The sequence below is a fragment of the Pan troglodytes genome, chromosome 17 (genome assembly GCF_028858775.2).
Source record: "Pan troglodytes isolate AG18354 chromosome 17, NHGRI_mPanTro3-v2.0_pri, whole genome shotgun sequence".
NCBI classification, from domain to species: domain Eukaryota; kingdom Metazoa; phylum Chordata; class Mammalia; order Primates; family Hominidae; genus Pan; species Pan troglodytes.
In genome coordinates this window covers 55,746,948-55,760,927 of record NC_072415.2, presented here as the reverse complement: position 1 = coordinate 55,760,927, position 13,980 = coordinate 55,746,948, and the positions used below count along the sequence as shown (strand labels likewise).

Here is a 13,980-nt window from a genome sequence, read left to right as displayed (position 1 = left end):
TTCTGTTTTAGTTTTTGCCAGATTGCAAGTTCTTCAAGAATAGAAACCATCTTTATGCTGTACCTCTAAGTAGTGATGTCTTAAATCTGTGTAGCATTTCACACTTTTTAAAACTACTTTCATATACACCATCTCGTTGGACCATCAAAATAATCTTTGAGGTAGAAATAATAGGTGTTAATTTAATGGTGTATATCCACAATCACAGTAAATTGCCTTGCTAATTAACTGCTATTTTATGCCATACAGAAAGTACATCTTGTGTTGAAAGGTTATAGATCTGTGCTTGTGTTTTTTAAGGTTACCCATAGATGGTTGTATTGGAAGAAGGTTTTTTCAAAGTCCTGCTCATATCAATTTGTTGAAAGAAATGAAGAGACGTTTGACTGAGGTGGCTGACTTCCACCATGCTGCAAGCAAGGCCCTCCGTGTTCCAGCAGAGGGCAGTGAAGGGCTGCCAGAGAGCCACTCTGGCACCCCTGGTTACCTGACTTCACCAGAACTGCACAAGGAGCTGGTGAGGTGAGTATGGTTATTTAGCCACCTACATTGTTGTTTGCAGCACAGGTACTATGCTGGAGCAGTTAACTGTGTTACAAACTGCTAGATGTTATTCTCTTAACGCAGTTAGATTGAATATGGAAGGTGGCTTTGATATAGATTTGCATCTTGAAATGTTTCTCTTTTATGTTCCTCAAGAGAACTGAATCAACAGTTTGGATGTACTTGTGTCGAGTGCCTGTAGTCTGAGTGATAAATCCTCTTCTACTTCTTTATGTAAAAATAGAAATAAGCCAAATTTTATCATAGCAGGTAAACAACTATTAAAGCCTGCTAGACAGCCTGGGCAACATAGTGAGACCCTATCTCTACAAAAAATAAAAAAAAAATTAGCCAAGCCTGGTGGCGTGCACCTGTGGTCCCAGCTACTTGGGAGGCTGAGGTGGGAGGATCCCTTAAGCCCAGGAGGTCAAGCCTGCAATGAGCCATAATCATGCCACTGCACTCCAGCCTGGGCAACAGAGTGAGACTCTGTTACAAAAAAACCGTGCTAGAATAGTTCTTTTTTTAAGAAGGAGTGTCTCACTATGTTGCCCAGGCTGGAGTGCAGTGGCTATTCATAGGCACGATTATAGTGAGACGATCATAGTGCACCTCAGCCCCGAATTCCTGGGCTCACGTGATCCTCCTGAGCAGTTGAGACTACAGGTGTGTGCCACCACACGTAGCTTAGAATAGCTCTTCAAAAGAAACAAATGACCAGGGCAGGGCTCTTTAAGTGTGGTTCATAGATCCTTCACGGGATTCAGGGATCCACCTGAGATGAGGGGTCTAGTAATCTCCCAAAAATATGTGCTCTGTAAAATCAGGGTACAATATTTGCCTCCTCTAAAAGGTTAAGAACTCTGAAGTAGGTTTGAATTCCTTTCACACTATTACTTCACCTTTCATTTATAAGTTTGATATAAATCAAATACTAGTCTTACAAATAAGACTTAATAAAAATGGCTCTTAAGAATTAATCCTCAATACACAATAGCTTGGTGAGGTCCCCATTTCATCTAGCACTGAGGCCTTAGGTTTACTTGCCCTCAACCTTTTACGGCTCTCTGTCAGCCTCCAGAATGATTTCTTCCCTTATGTTGCTTGTTGAAGGAGAACTTATTTTTAACCAGCCTTAACCAGTGGATGGCTTTCTCTGTGAATATTTTAGATAAGCCAAGAGAGTCTTTGATATTCCCTTCTGCCTCTGTTATATCCCCCCTCCTGGTATGTGTTCATAAAGTGGCCATCTATTTCACTGAGCCAGAAGCTGGAGGAGAGAACTACCTAGCAACCTCTTCCCTGTAAGAACCCCAAAGCCCTGTCCTTGTCTGTCTTCCTGGACTGGCTGTTGCAGAGGTAAAGGAGGTAATTTTCCACTTTATTGAGTAAAGTCAGGCCAGGCCATCTCCCAGTCCCCTACCCAGTAATTTGTGTATTTGCCGACTATTTTTCTAGCACTGCTGGTAAAAACAAAAGCAAAATAAAAATGAAGGAAGTATCGTATTTTTAAAAGGTTTTTACTGGAAAATTGGAATTTTTTTTTTCTTTGAGGCAGAGTCTTGCTCTGTCACCCAGGCTGAAGTGCAGTGGCACAATCTCGGCTCACTGCAACCTCTGCCTCCCGGGTTCAAGTGATTCTCCTGCCTCAGCCTCCTGAGTAGCTGGGATTACAGGTGTGCACCACCACACCCGGCTCATTTTTGTATTTTTAGTAGAGACAAGATTTCACCATGTTGGTCAGGCTTATCTCGAACTCCTGACCTTGTGATCCGCCCGCCTTGGCCTTCCAAAGTACTGGAATTATAGGCATGAGCCACTGCGCCCAGCCAGAACTTTTATTTTTTTAAGTCTCATTTGATTTTATTCCTTCTTGATGAGAGGGGCGTACACACATGCTGTGATATTTATTTGCGATTCTCTGAGGTGGGAGATGGTTCTTGAGCCTAAAGCTGGAAAATTCCTACAATGCATAAGTTTAAAATAGCTCTTAATATTTTCTCTGAAAATGTTTTTATTTGAATGTATTATTTTTGCTTTTCTAAGCAAAAATAACTGACTGAATTGCCCAGGAAAGAAAAGCTCCAGATTCAGATCCCAGGTCTGTGGTAAAAATCACCTTTTCCAGTTATTTTTTTTCTGTGTACTGTATTTAAATCTACTTTAAGAATGGTTGTCAGAGCCCCTTCTTCATACCTTTTGTTTTAGCAATTATCGCATCATATTTGAATAATCTGTGACGTGCCTCCCCTGCTGGACCAGGAGTTCTCTGGGAGCCGTGGTGGTTGTTGGCCACATTTTCTGTATTATGGGCTTTCTTTACTCTTATGTAGGGGTGCCAGTGTTCCTAGAGATGTAAGAAGCTTTGTTTGCATGCTCATCTTTTTATGTTTCATATAATTATGTTTTTATCTTTTAGGCTCTTCAATGTATATATATTATGGCTAGAAGATGAGAATTTTCAAAAAGGAGATACCTATATCCCTTCTCTACCAAAGCATTATGATATTCACAGGCTAGCAAAAGTGATGCAGAATCAGCAGGTGAAACTATAGCCCTCTTTTTTTTTTTTTTTTTTTTTTTTTTTAGCATATCTGAATGTAATTTGAACTGGTCATATTCATAATAAAACAATTTATTGATAAGAAAATGGGTAGTCACTCAGATGGTCATTGTTTCTATGGTTTTGTCAGTATCTAAGTGATTATATGGAGGGAATACTCCCTTTTGAATCTCCAGCCTCACCGTGCCTTCTACCCGAAGGCTTGAAGCTTGTTCTAGGGCTTTTTATGACCTCATAAACATAACCTTCCTCTGACTGTATATTTTTTTTAATTGGAAGTTGTTAGTAGCTGAATACCTTTAAGCAATTATCTCTACTCCCATTCTTAGATGCAGTGTAAGAATTTGTAAGAATTTGTAGGGATCCATACGTGATGTAGGAGGTTGGTTGCATGGAGGAGATCAGGAGCTCACCTTTGTTTGGCTTGAGGTGCTTACTTGTCATTGTCACAGTTCTGGTTGCTCTTCTGGAACCACTTGATTTCAGTCTTCGTATGTCCTAAGCTGTTCTCCCCCAGGCACTCAAAGATGTCTGTGACCCTTTTTCAGGCCAAAACTTGTAATCTCAGTTTTCTCTAAGCTTTTCTAGCCATCTTGGGGACAGGGAAAAAGTGGGGAAGATAATTCTCTTCTATTCTAGTTCTTTTTTTTCTAGGGCTGCAGTCTTTTGAGTATTGACCCCAGCACCAGGATGGGATTTAGGAAACTCTAAGAGTTGAAACGCTTTCATTTGGATCCTTAAACCCTCCTACTTTCACATCATGTGTATATGTTATCTCCAGTAGGTGTCTTTTTCTTGTTTTCTTTCCTTCATTCCTTGCCTTCTTTCTTCTTGCTTTCCTTGCCTTCTGTGTGTATTTACTGAGTGTCTTCTAAGTGCCAGGTACCGAAGATACAAAAAGAAATCTGATACATTCCCTGCCTCCAAAGAGCTTATTGGCCAACAGGAGACTAAACAAACAGTTATTACATTTTGTGATCAAGATTATGGGCCAGGTGCATGGCCCACGCCTGTAACCCCAACACTTTGGGAGGCTGAGGTGGGTAGATCACCTGAGGTCAGGAGTTCAAGACCATCCTGGCCAACATGGCAAAACCCCATCTCTACTAAAAAATACAAAAATTAGCCGGGCATGGTGGTGGGCGCCTGTAATCCCATCGACTCAGGAGGCTGAGGCAGGAGAATCGCTTGAACCTGGGAGGTAGAGGTTGCAGTGAGCTGAGATTGCACCACTGCACTCCAGCCTGGGCAACAGAGAGAGACCCTGTCTTAAAAAAAAAATTATGAGAGTGGAATGCACAGGGTACTATGGGAACAAAGGGGAATAGCCCCTGATTTGGATTGGGCCTGGAGTGGTGACCTTTGAGCTGAGCCCTGAAGGACAAATGGGAGTTGGGCAGATGGAAAGGAAAGGCATGGTGTTAGGGAGTGGCAGAGAGGATGTTAATGGGCAGAAAGACCAGTATGTGCAGCGACATATAGCAGGTGAGAAAGGGATGGGCATGTTCAGAAAGGTGCAGGATAGGGCATAGCACCTGAGGTGGGGCAGATGAAACCAGAGAGGTGAGTAGGAGTGAAATCCCTAAGGGCCATGTATACTTTTCTAAATAATTTGGCTTGTATTTTGAAGTCTTTGTTTGGAGAACTATTGAAATAGCAGCAGTTATTAAACAAATGGATGAATTAAAAATATATCGAGGAAGAATCAGATACCCAAAGACTTCCAGATTTCTGACTTTGTCCCCCAGAGATAAACCCTGGAAGAGGAGGTGCCTGAGGGGCTTCAACGAGAGCTCTCTATCAAGGAGTTGGTCAGAAGGGGAGGTATATATCTAGAATTCAGGAATGAGGCAAAGTCGGATATGTGGATTTAGTGGTAAGAGAATATGTAGATTAAGAAGAGGACTGAAGATGGAACATTGAGAGATAACAGCATTTAAGGCACGGAGAAATAAGACTGAGAGTATAGGGCCAGAGAAACAAGAAAAATACACATGAGACCATGGTGTCCTGACATCCTTTGAGTTCAGTTCCATCCTCATCTTTTTATGCTTGACACCCCTCATCCATATCCAAGGCTTTGTACATGGTAGGTACTTGGTCAGTGTTTTTAAAAATTAGCCATAGCTTTCTTGGTTCTCTGAGATTTATCCTGGTTCCTCAGCATCAACAGAATTAATTGCTTGCTTTCTCTCTCTTTTTCTTTTTAAGTCAGCCCTTGCTTGGTGCTTGATGTATAATTTCTTGATCTGTAATTCAAGCTCAGGGTTGTTTTGTATTTTTATGGTTCTTATAAAGAACCTTATAAAGGTAAGCATGTCTCTGCTTACCTATCATTAATTCCTAGTAGTTGCTCTATTCATTAGCCTCTGTTAACAGTTACTTGGCATAAAGGCAGAGAAAGTGACAGAGTGACCCTATTTAAAGGAGCGTATATGCAATAGGAGGATCTAGCCCAGCACATTGAACACTCAGCTGCATGTAGAATTCAGGATTGTGATCAGGATTACATTGGAGCTCCTCCTCTGAGTCTGGAATGCCTTGGGCTGTGAGGTTGGTTTGGAAATAATGATTTGGGACTTCACAGCAGTGTGCTTATTGAGAAGCCAAGGACATTTTTTGGTTTAGAGGGATCCTTGGGCCTTTAGAACACTTAAAATCCAAAAAAAAATCACGGTCCACAAACCCATAGTCCCTGTTTGCTCACTTGCTGTTACTATTTAAAGTTCATTGATAATTTGACTTTTTTTTTGTTGTTGTTAAAGGCAGTCCCCCATTCTAAAGTGTAGTGATCACCAAAGTGAAATATATATAATTCAGAATATGCAAGACAGCCCATGGGAGTGTAGGGAGAGGTTACTAGAGCTACTATATTTATTGTTTTCTCATTTTATTTATTTACTTATTTGACACCTGTTATTATGAAAAAATTCCATTTTATAGGAAAATAGGGAGAGCAGTATAATGGGCATGCTCTTCTCCCCCTCCCCACATATGCCATGTGTCTAGTTTCATCTAAAGCCCATCCACTTCCTCTTCCATTTTATCTTGGAGGTAATCCCAGAGAGCACTTGATGCAGGAAGATTTTAAAAGATAGGGATAAAAAAATGACATAACCCAATAGCATACCTAAACATATTAGAAATAATTTTTTATATCAAATATTTGGTCAGTGTTCAAGTTTCCACCTTTCTCATAAAGGTCATAAAAGTTTTGTTTTTATTTATTTTCATAGTTTAAATCAGGATCCACATGTTGTGATTGGTTGATATGTCTTATAAGTCTGTTTAATCTACAAGTCCTCCCCTTATCCCTTTACTTTTCCTTGCAATTTATTTGTTGAAGAAACTGAGTAGTTTGTCCATAGAGGCTCCCCACAGTATGGATTTTGCTAATTGTATCTTCATGGTGTAGTTTAACATGTTTTTGTGTCCCCTGTATTTACTGTAAATTAATAGTTGGATTTGGTGTCTTGATCTAATTCAGAATTGATTATTTTTTAACATTTTATTTTTTACCTCTTTAACATTTGCTATTTTTTACCTATGTCTTATAGTATACATAATGTATTAGCTTTATAGTGTATGTATATAATTTACAAATATACATATAGGGCTGTTAAAATTTTTTCTAATCATGATACACAATCAAAAAAGTTTTACAGCTACTGCAGGGATTGTTAGAGTGGTCATTTTAATGGCAATTTATCCTAATGGTGGAGGACTTGGAGTAGACCACTTCATGTTGAAACTTACTCGTTCACTTTATGGTTAAATACATAGTTTTATATGTGAATCTATGACTTGTCTGTCAGAGTTAAAATACTGTCGTTCTGTTTCAGGATCTGTGGATGGAGTATTTGAACATGGAGCGCATCTATCATGAGTTTCAGGAGACTGTTGGTCTGTGGACACAGGCCAAGCTTGAGTCCCATTCCACACCCTGCAGTTTGTCCGTGCAGCTGGACTTCACTGATCCTTTGCTGGGTGGGTCCTGGGAGCACCTGCCCCTTCGAATGAGTGAATGAATGATTGAATCAGAGCCATTGAGGGTTGAGGCTGACATACTTTATTCCCCCAGTGTTCATTTTTCCTCTGGTGCTTTAAAAAGAGATTTCAGTTGACTTACACAATGGTGTAAATTGCAACTGTAAATGTAATTACTTTGCAGTTTTGAAAATCAGAAGTCTGTCTTTTTATTTTATAAACTCTTTTCCTTTGTACCTAGAACCCTTACCATACAAATGAATCAGGTTCCTGAAGTTTCTAAGTTACTTGTTTCTCCCAGTACATTTTTCTAGAGAAACAGTGGTATAAATTACCAGTTAGTTTTCTATCAGGCCACAAAAGCTCATTTAACCTATAAAGTTGCTGATATTTGGGGTAACCTATTAATTTTAATTACTGACTATATTTCAAAAATATAGGACATATCATTGTAAATTCAATTGTTGACCAAAATATTTATTACAATATATAGTGTAAGAAGACACTGAGGTGATTCAGAGAAATGCAGAATACCTTCTTATTCCAGCTTGCCACTAACCAAAACGCGTTAGTTGTATGAAGAGAGACAAATAAGAACTTCTCTGGACTTCACGCCATTCATCTGTAAAATGGTGCTGGCTGGTTTCTTCTAAGGCTCTAAAATTTTTCCCTCCAACATTTCCTCTCCCTGCATTTTTTCTTGAAACAATAATTTTTTTTCTGATTATAAAAGATATATATTAATTTTAAATATTAAATGATATAGAAAGGTATATAGAGAAAGGGATGAAAATTGCCCTCAAGCCAACAATGTAGATTCTCATTTTTCTATTCCTGAAAGTTTGTTAAGAAGAAGAAATATATGAACAGATCTGGGAACTATTAAATGATTTCCGTTCATGCCCTTCCATTCATAGTGTTTCTATGTTGCCTGAACACTGCCCTAAAATACGAATTGTTTTCGCTGGAGTTAAGCTAGTAATTTATGAAGCCCTTCGTTTGTTCCAAGCACTGTCTCAGTGCTTTATATGCATTAACTCAGTCCTCACAAAAACCCTATGTTGTTAGGTTATCCCTATTGAGCAGATAAGAAACCCAATTTGTAAGCTGTTAGGTGACCTGCCTGCATGGGCCACATAGCTGGTTATTGGGCAGAGCCGTCTGACTCCAGAGACCTGCTGTTCACCACTCATTATTCTACCTCTTGTGTCTGGTGATACCTTGTACTTCTAAACAAAATTAGGGCCTGTACTTCTAAATAGTGAGTTTCAGGTTTTTCTCAGATATAAGAGGTTAGTTGATGATTATATCAAATGATTTAATTTGTGGTTATGATTGGTTGTAGGAAAAATTTCACTAGCACCCTTGTGATAACAATTTCTTTTTCTTAAACTAAATTTGTTTTATTGGCTTCAATATTTTTGTCAGTTGTGGTCCAGAGTGGTGATTACTGTTAAATATGAATTTAGATTTTTTGTTTGTTTGTTTTTAAAATACCTTGGTTTTTCTTTTATGGTAACTTACATTGGGTTTGAAAGAGCCCCCAGTTTTCCTTTAGCATCATGGCCTCTTATGTTGCTTGAAAGGAACTTTAACATAAATAGTCACAAGTCTTATCCAGTGGTGAATACCTAACTTGGTTACATCTGTGCAAAGAGTAGTTAGTTCTAGTGGAAAAACACTAACTATAAGGGATAGTGCTGTACTTGACCTATTTGAAATGTTGAATTCCATCTGTTTGGGGTACAAACAATACAAGTCTCCTTATGCCAAGTAAAGTCATGGCTATTAATTTTTCTTTAATTTTTCTCAACAAGAATAGAAAATGGAATGTTACATCTGGAATGTAATCGGAAATTCACTGTAGTCCCTTAAGTACTTGTTGACTTGACTTATTGACTTGAAATTCCCTTGACCACTGCCTTCCTCTGTTTCTTGCTATTGAAAAGAATTGGGTAGGTAGCAGCATTTTTCTTCATGTTATTCAGTCCCCACCTGCTGTGTGGTATGTGTATAGTGTGGTGAAGGGAGAGGGAGGGAAGATAGGAATCTATTGGATATCTACTGTGTATTCAGCTCTGTACTAAGTCTAGAAGTATCAAACATTTGAATTTGATTAAACAGTATGAGATCATGTGTAATCTAGGGCAAAGTTGCATGGTAGAGATTCACCTTTGTGTGTGTGTGTGTGTGTGTGGCACAGGATTGCTTATTTGGACTCCATAAATCATTTGTTGAGTGAATGAATAAATGACTGATGGACTGTATGACTGCATAAATAGAAGGGCTGAAGGAGCTTATGCATATGTCTTCATTCATTTTATCTCTTACTGCATCCAGTCCTCCTGTTCAAACCTTGACCTGATTTCAGATTTTTGACTTGGCTATATTCCATAATGCTTATTCCTTTTTCTTCTATTCCTCTGAATTCTGGATGATGGCATTAAAACCTTAACTGGGTGACCTGCCTCCAGACCTACTCCATTTACCTAAACCATTATTCAGATGATAGCTACCATCTGATTCAAGCTTGCATAGAGGTGTTCACTAGATCCACATGATATTAGCGTAAGGCACTAGATAGTAGCTTTACACTAATATCAAGTCCAAACTTGTTAGCATGTCATGCAAGGCCTGTCTAGGGTAATAATTTAAGATCATGAGCTTTAACTCTTCAACTATCGTTAAGACTATAAATTTTTTGAGGATAGGAATTCTACTGAATTGTACCACATGCTTCTGTTCTCCTGCTAATTCACCTGATTGCTCAGTATATATGACTTAATTTTCTTTCAGCTAAAGAAAGGGTTTTAAGTAACTTGCGGAAGCATGAGGCTCCCCAGCCTCCCCTTGTTCTGCACCCGATGAAGCCTCCTGTGCCAGTTATTTCCCCTGCTGTGCTATTGAGTCAGAAGGACGCCACCCAGCTGGTGTGCACAGACCTGAATCTGTTGCAACAGCAGGCCAGGTAAGACCATGCAGCCTCACGGATCATGTTCCCATGTTGGTGGCTTTGACAGCCTGGATAATTTGCTACCTGGAGTGGCTTCCTCGTCAGCATTTTTACAATAAGGATAGTTTGACCAACCTGGCCCAGACGGTTCACTTGGTTAACCAAGTTGTGACAAGTCTTATAATTTCACATCGAAATTATGTGGTACTCTCACCAACTATCAATTTCACATTTCCTGTGGTGGCATTTCTGAGTGTCAGCAGTGCCAGTTAAGATTTTCGTATGCTTCTCATGAAGAGATCTTCTGATATTGGAAAGATGGTGTTGGAAAGGTGTGAAGTAAGAGTTCCTTTCTTTTCTCATTGCTGTACTCTCTACTTCTCCATATTCTTTAAGAAATTGACATAAACATTGATTGAAGTGTGGAAAAGTCATTGTTTTGAGTTCACATGGTGGATACAATATGATCAACCATTTAAGGTTTTGATCTAACTTGAGATCTTGTGAGAAGAAGCGTACGTGGAGTAAGTCTGTTTCATTAACAGTAAGCGAGCCTTACTTTTACAAATCCTATGTGAATCAATTTCCTTTTTTTTTTTTTTTTTTTTGAGACAGAGTCTTGCTGTGTCACCCAGGCTGGAGTGGTGCAGTGGCATGATCTCGGCTCACTGCAAACTCAGCCTCCCGAGTTCACGCCATTCTCCTGCCTCAGCCTCCCGAGTAGCTGGGACTATAGGCGCCAACTACCACGCCTGGCTAATTTTTTGTATTTTTAGTAGAGACGGGGTTTCACTGTGTTAGCCAGGATGGTTTCGATCTCCTGACCTCGTGATCCACCCGCCTCGGCCTCCCAAAGTGCTGGGATTACAGGCGTGAGCCACCGCGCCAGGCCATGAATCAATTTCTTATCGGTATTTTTTTCCTTGTCTGTTTTTGGTCCAGGCATTTGTTGTGTGTGTGTTGAGTGCACATATAAGCACCTGCCCATTAATGTAATGATACATACCGTTAGACCAGTTTTGACACCCCATGTATGCCATTAGCTTTCTTGGTCTTTGACATTTCGTTTTGAGTTGCTAATACCTAAGAAGTCATTGGTACTTATAATTAAGGCACCCCTTGAGGGTGATGAAGTTAGGATAGAATTCTCAGTTGTTCTTGTAGGGTCTGTTGGTATAACATGGATTCTAAATGGAGCTTTGTTTGTGGCTATAAAGTTGTCTCACTTCTCTATAGGCTTTTCTTTCATTTCTTAGCTTTCTCTTTAGCCTCTCTGCCGGGGGATGATTTGGGTAAGTCTTGGCTCACAACCTTTGGTCCTCTGTTACTATGGTTTATGTGTCTTTTGCTGCACTATAATGCTGGCTGTGGATAACTGGAAGCCTTTATCACCTATCATATAACCTTTCCTAAGACTTTCTTTTACCTCCTGATGATGTTTTTCAGAACCGCAGCTCTTCGGGAATCTCAGCAGGTTGCTCTGGATGGTGAGCTGTTGGACACAATGCCAAAGCAGTATGTGAATCGTGAAGAACAGACCACACTACATTTGGAGTGCAGAGGCAGCAGCGGTAAGAAATGCCAAGGAGCCGCAGTTGTCACGGTTCAGGTAAGTGTTTAAATTTCTTCAGAACTGAGAGAACTTTAATTGAGTCCGTAATGTTGGCGTATCAATGAGAAAGATTGAAAGACATATATAGCACACTGTCTGTGTCCCAAACATTTACTAGTTTTGCAGGGCATGAAAACACTCATAGAGCTAATCACACATTTTTGTAGGTACCAGATGAGTCCTCTAAGACAGATATTCAAATAGGAATTAAAAAAAAATCAGAATCATTGAGAAGATTCCTAGAGAGAGGGCTTCAACTGATTCCTTTTTTTGTTTGTTTGTTTTTTGAAACGGAGTCCGCAGGCTGGAGTGCAGTGGCGCGATCTTGGCTCACTGCAACCTCTGCCTCCCGGGTTCAAGTGATTCTCCTGCCCCAGCCTCCCGAGTAGCTGGGATTACAGGCACCTGCCACCACGCCCGGCTAATTTCTGTGTTTTTAGTAGAGATGGGATTTCACCATGTTGGTTAGGCTGGTCTTCAACTCCTGACCTGGTGATCCGCCCGCCTTGGCCTCCCAAAGTGCTGGCATTACAGGCGTGAGCCACCGCGTCCGGCCTCAATTGATTAAAAGACTTTGGTGATGATACAGTTAGAAGGAATTTGGAAATGGAGTGGCCATGATGTCATTTAGGGGTCGGTGGCTAGGTCAGCCTGTTCCAAATGTTTTGGGGGTGTTGGTGGGAATTCACATTGGAAAGGTTGGTGTGCACCATCATTGGGAACTCTGGCTGTCTGCTGCACATGGCAGGGAGCCCCTGAAGATGAACGTGGGAAGGATATATGGGAAGCAGATTAGTCGGGTGGAACTTGCTGACAGGCAGAGGAGAGACATGCAACAATGTGACTGAAACTTGAACTGCCTCTCAGAGTTACCTTCTTGCACTGGACTATAGGCAGAATTTGGATTTGCAATATGGTATGCACTTCACAATGGAAGCTTCGCTGAAGCTAGTGTGCCATAGCATTTACTTTATGCCAGGCCCTGTCTAAACACTTTAAATAAGTTATTTTATCCTCACAACAACTCTGCAAGGTGGCCTTTATCATATTATCTTCATTTCTCAGTTAAGGAAGTAGAGTCACAGAGAAGTTAATTAAGTTGCTCACCTGAAGTGCCACAGCCCGTAAGTGGCACAGCCAGAAAGGCCCAGGCAGTCCGGCTCCAGAGCCAGTGCTCTTTTTAAAGTAGAGATGGGGTTTTGTAGTAGAGATGGGATTTTGCCATGTTGCCCAGTCTGCTCTCAAACTAGTGGGCTCAAGCAATCTGCCTGTCTCGGACTCCCAAAGTGCTGGTATTGCACGCCTGAGCCATGGCACCCGGCCAGCCTGTGTTCATTAATCACCGCACTGTATTCCTCCTTCGAGTGAAGTCAGTATTCCTTAAGCCGAAAGAGAAATGCTTGGAGATGAGCACTGCCTATTGTCTAAATCTGTCTACACACAAATGATTCTTTTTTGTTAGCTTTTGGAAATTGGAGAAAATTTATTTTACTCCCTCTTGTTTGTCTTTCAGAAATTTCCCTTCTTTTTTTGCTAATTTTCATTGTAACTATTCCAATGTCTCCATCAATTTCCTTGGGAGACTCTTTTCTACAAAATGTCTTCTCCGAAATAATCTTTTTTATGTATTGTATTTTTCATTACTTTCAAAATGTGTCTCCGATTTTTCAACATAGTTGTATTTGTCTAAAGTTCAGAAATTTGACCTAAAAGTTAGGATGAGTCCAACTTATTTTCCCGTATGTTATTGTAAATATGTGTGACTCTTAAACATTGAGTTATCTTTGGCCAGGTGCTTTATACAGTTGGTTTTCTTTTGGTGTATTTTTTTCCCAGTTACTAATGCTGTTGTAGTAAGACCAAGGTAGAAATATTTAAGAAAAGATCACTTGCTGAAGTAATAAAACTGGGAGAAAAGTTTGCCAATTTTGGGTGGAGTTCGAGTTAGTGAGGAAAAAACTGAAAATGTATCCGGTTTTAATAAAAAAAGGGGTGTCTTCACCAATTTGTGTTTTTCCATATTTTAAAACTACATATCTTTGCCAGACTGTTAATTTTATATAGAGAAGAGAATTCTAAAATGCATTTTTATAAGTGACAAGTGAGATAACTATAAAGAAATGTTTTTCCAGTTCTGGCTGATGGCTTGCTCTGTGAAGAACTGTAAATATTTACTGCCTCAGCTAAAGAACAGGTCTCTTGCCTTGACCTCCTGTTAACTCTCTGGGCCTTGCAGTGGAAAATACCACCAGGCAGGCCAGGGAGCTGAAGCTCTAAGCCTACCTGTGACTTGTCTCTTTTCCTTTACAGAAAAAGGGATCA

General features: G+C 40.0%; 1 protein-coding gene across 3 annotated transcripts in view; it reads left to right on the top strand.

The window, feature by feature from the left end:
• Positions 1 to 13,980, top strand: part of EPG5 (ectopic P-granules 5 autophagy tethering factor) — a 116,738-nt gene that overhangs the window by 56,298 nt on the left and 46,460 nt on the right. For all 3 annotated transcript variants that reach the window (XM_009433929.5, XM_512111.9, XM_016933616.4), the window contains 5 exons: positions 301 to 522; positions 2,963 to 3,086; positions 6,949 to 7,093; positions 9,890 to 10,061; positions 11,493 to 11,655. In XM_009433929.5, coding sequence (XP_009432204.2) covers positions 301 to 522; positions 2,963 to 3,086; positions 6,949 to 7,093; positions 9,890 to 10,061; positions 11,493 to 11,655 — 826 coding nt within the window. The remainder of the gene's footprint in view (positions 1 to 300; positions 523 to 2,962; positions 3,087 to 6,948; positions 7,094 to 9,889; positions 10,062 to 11,492; positions 11,656 to 13,980) is intronic.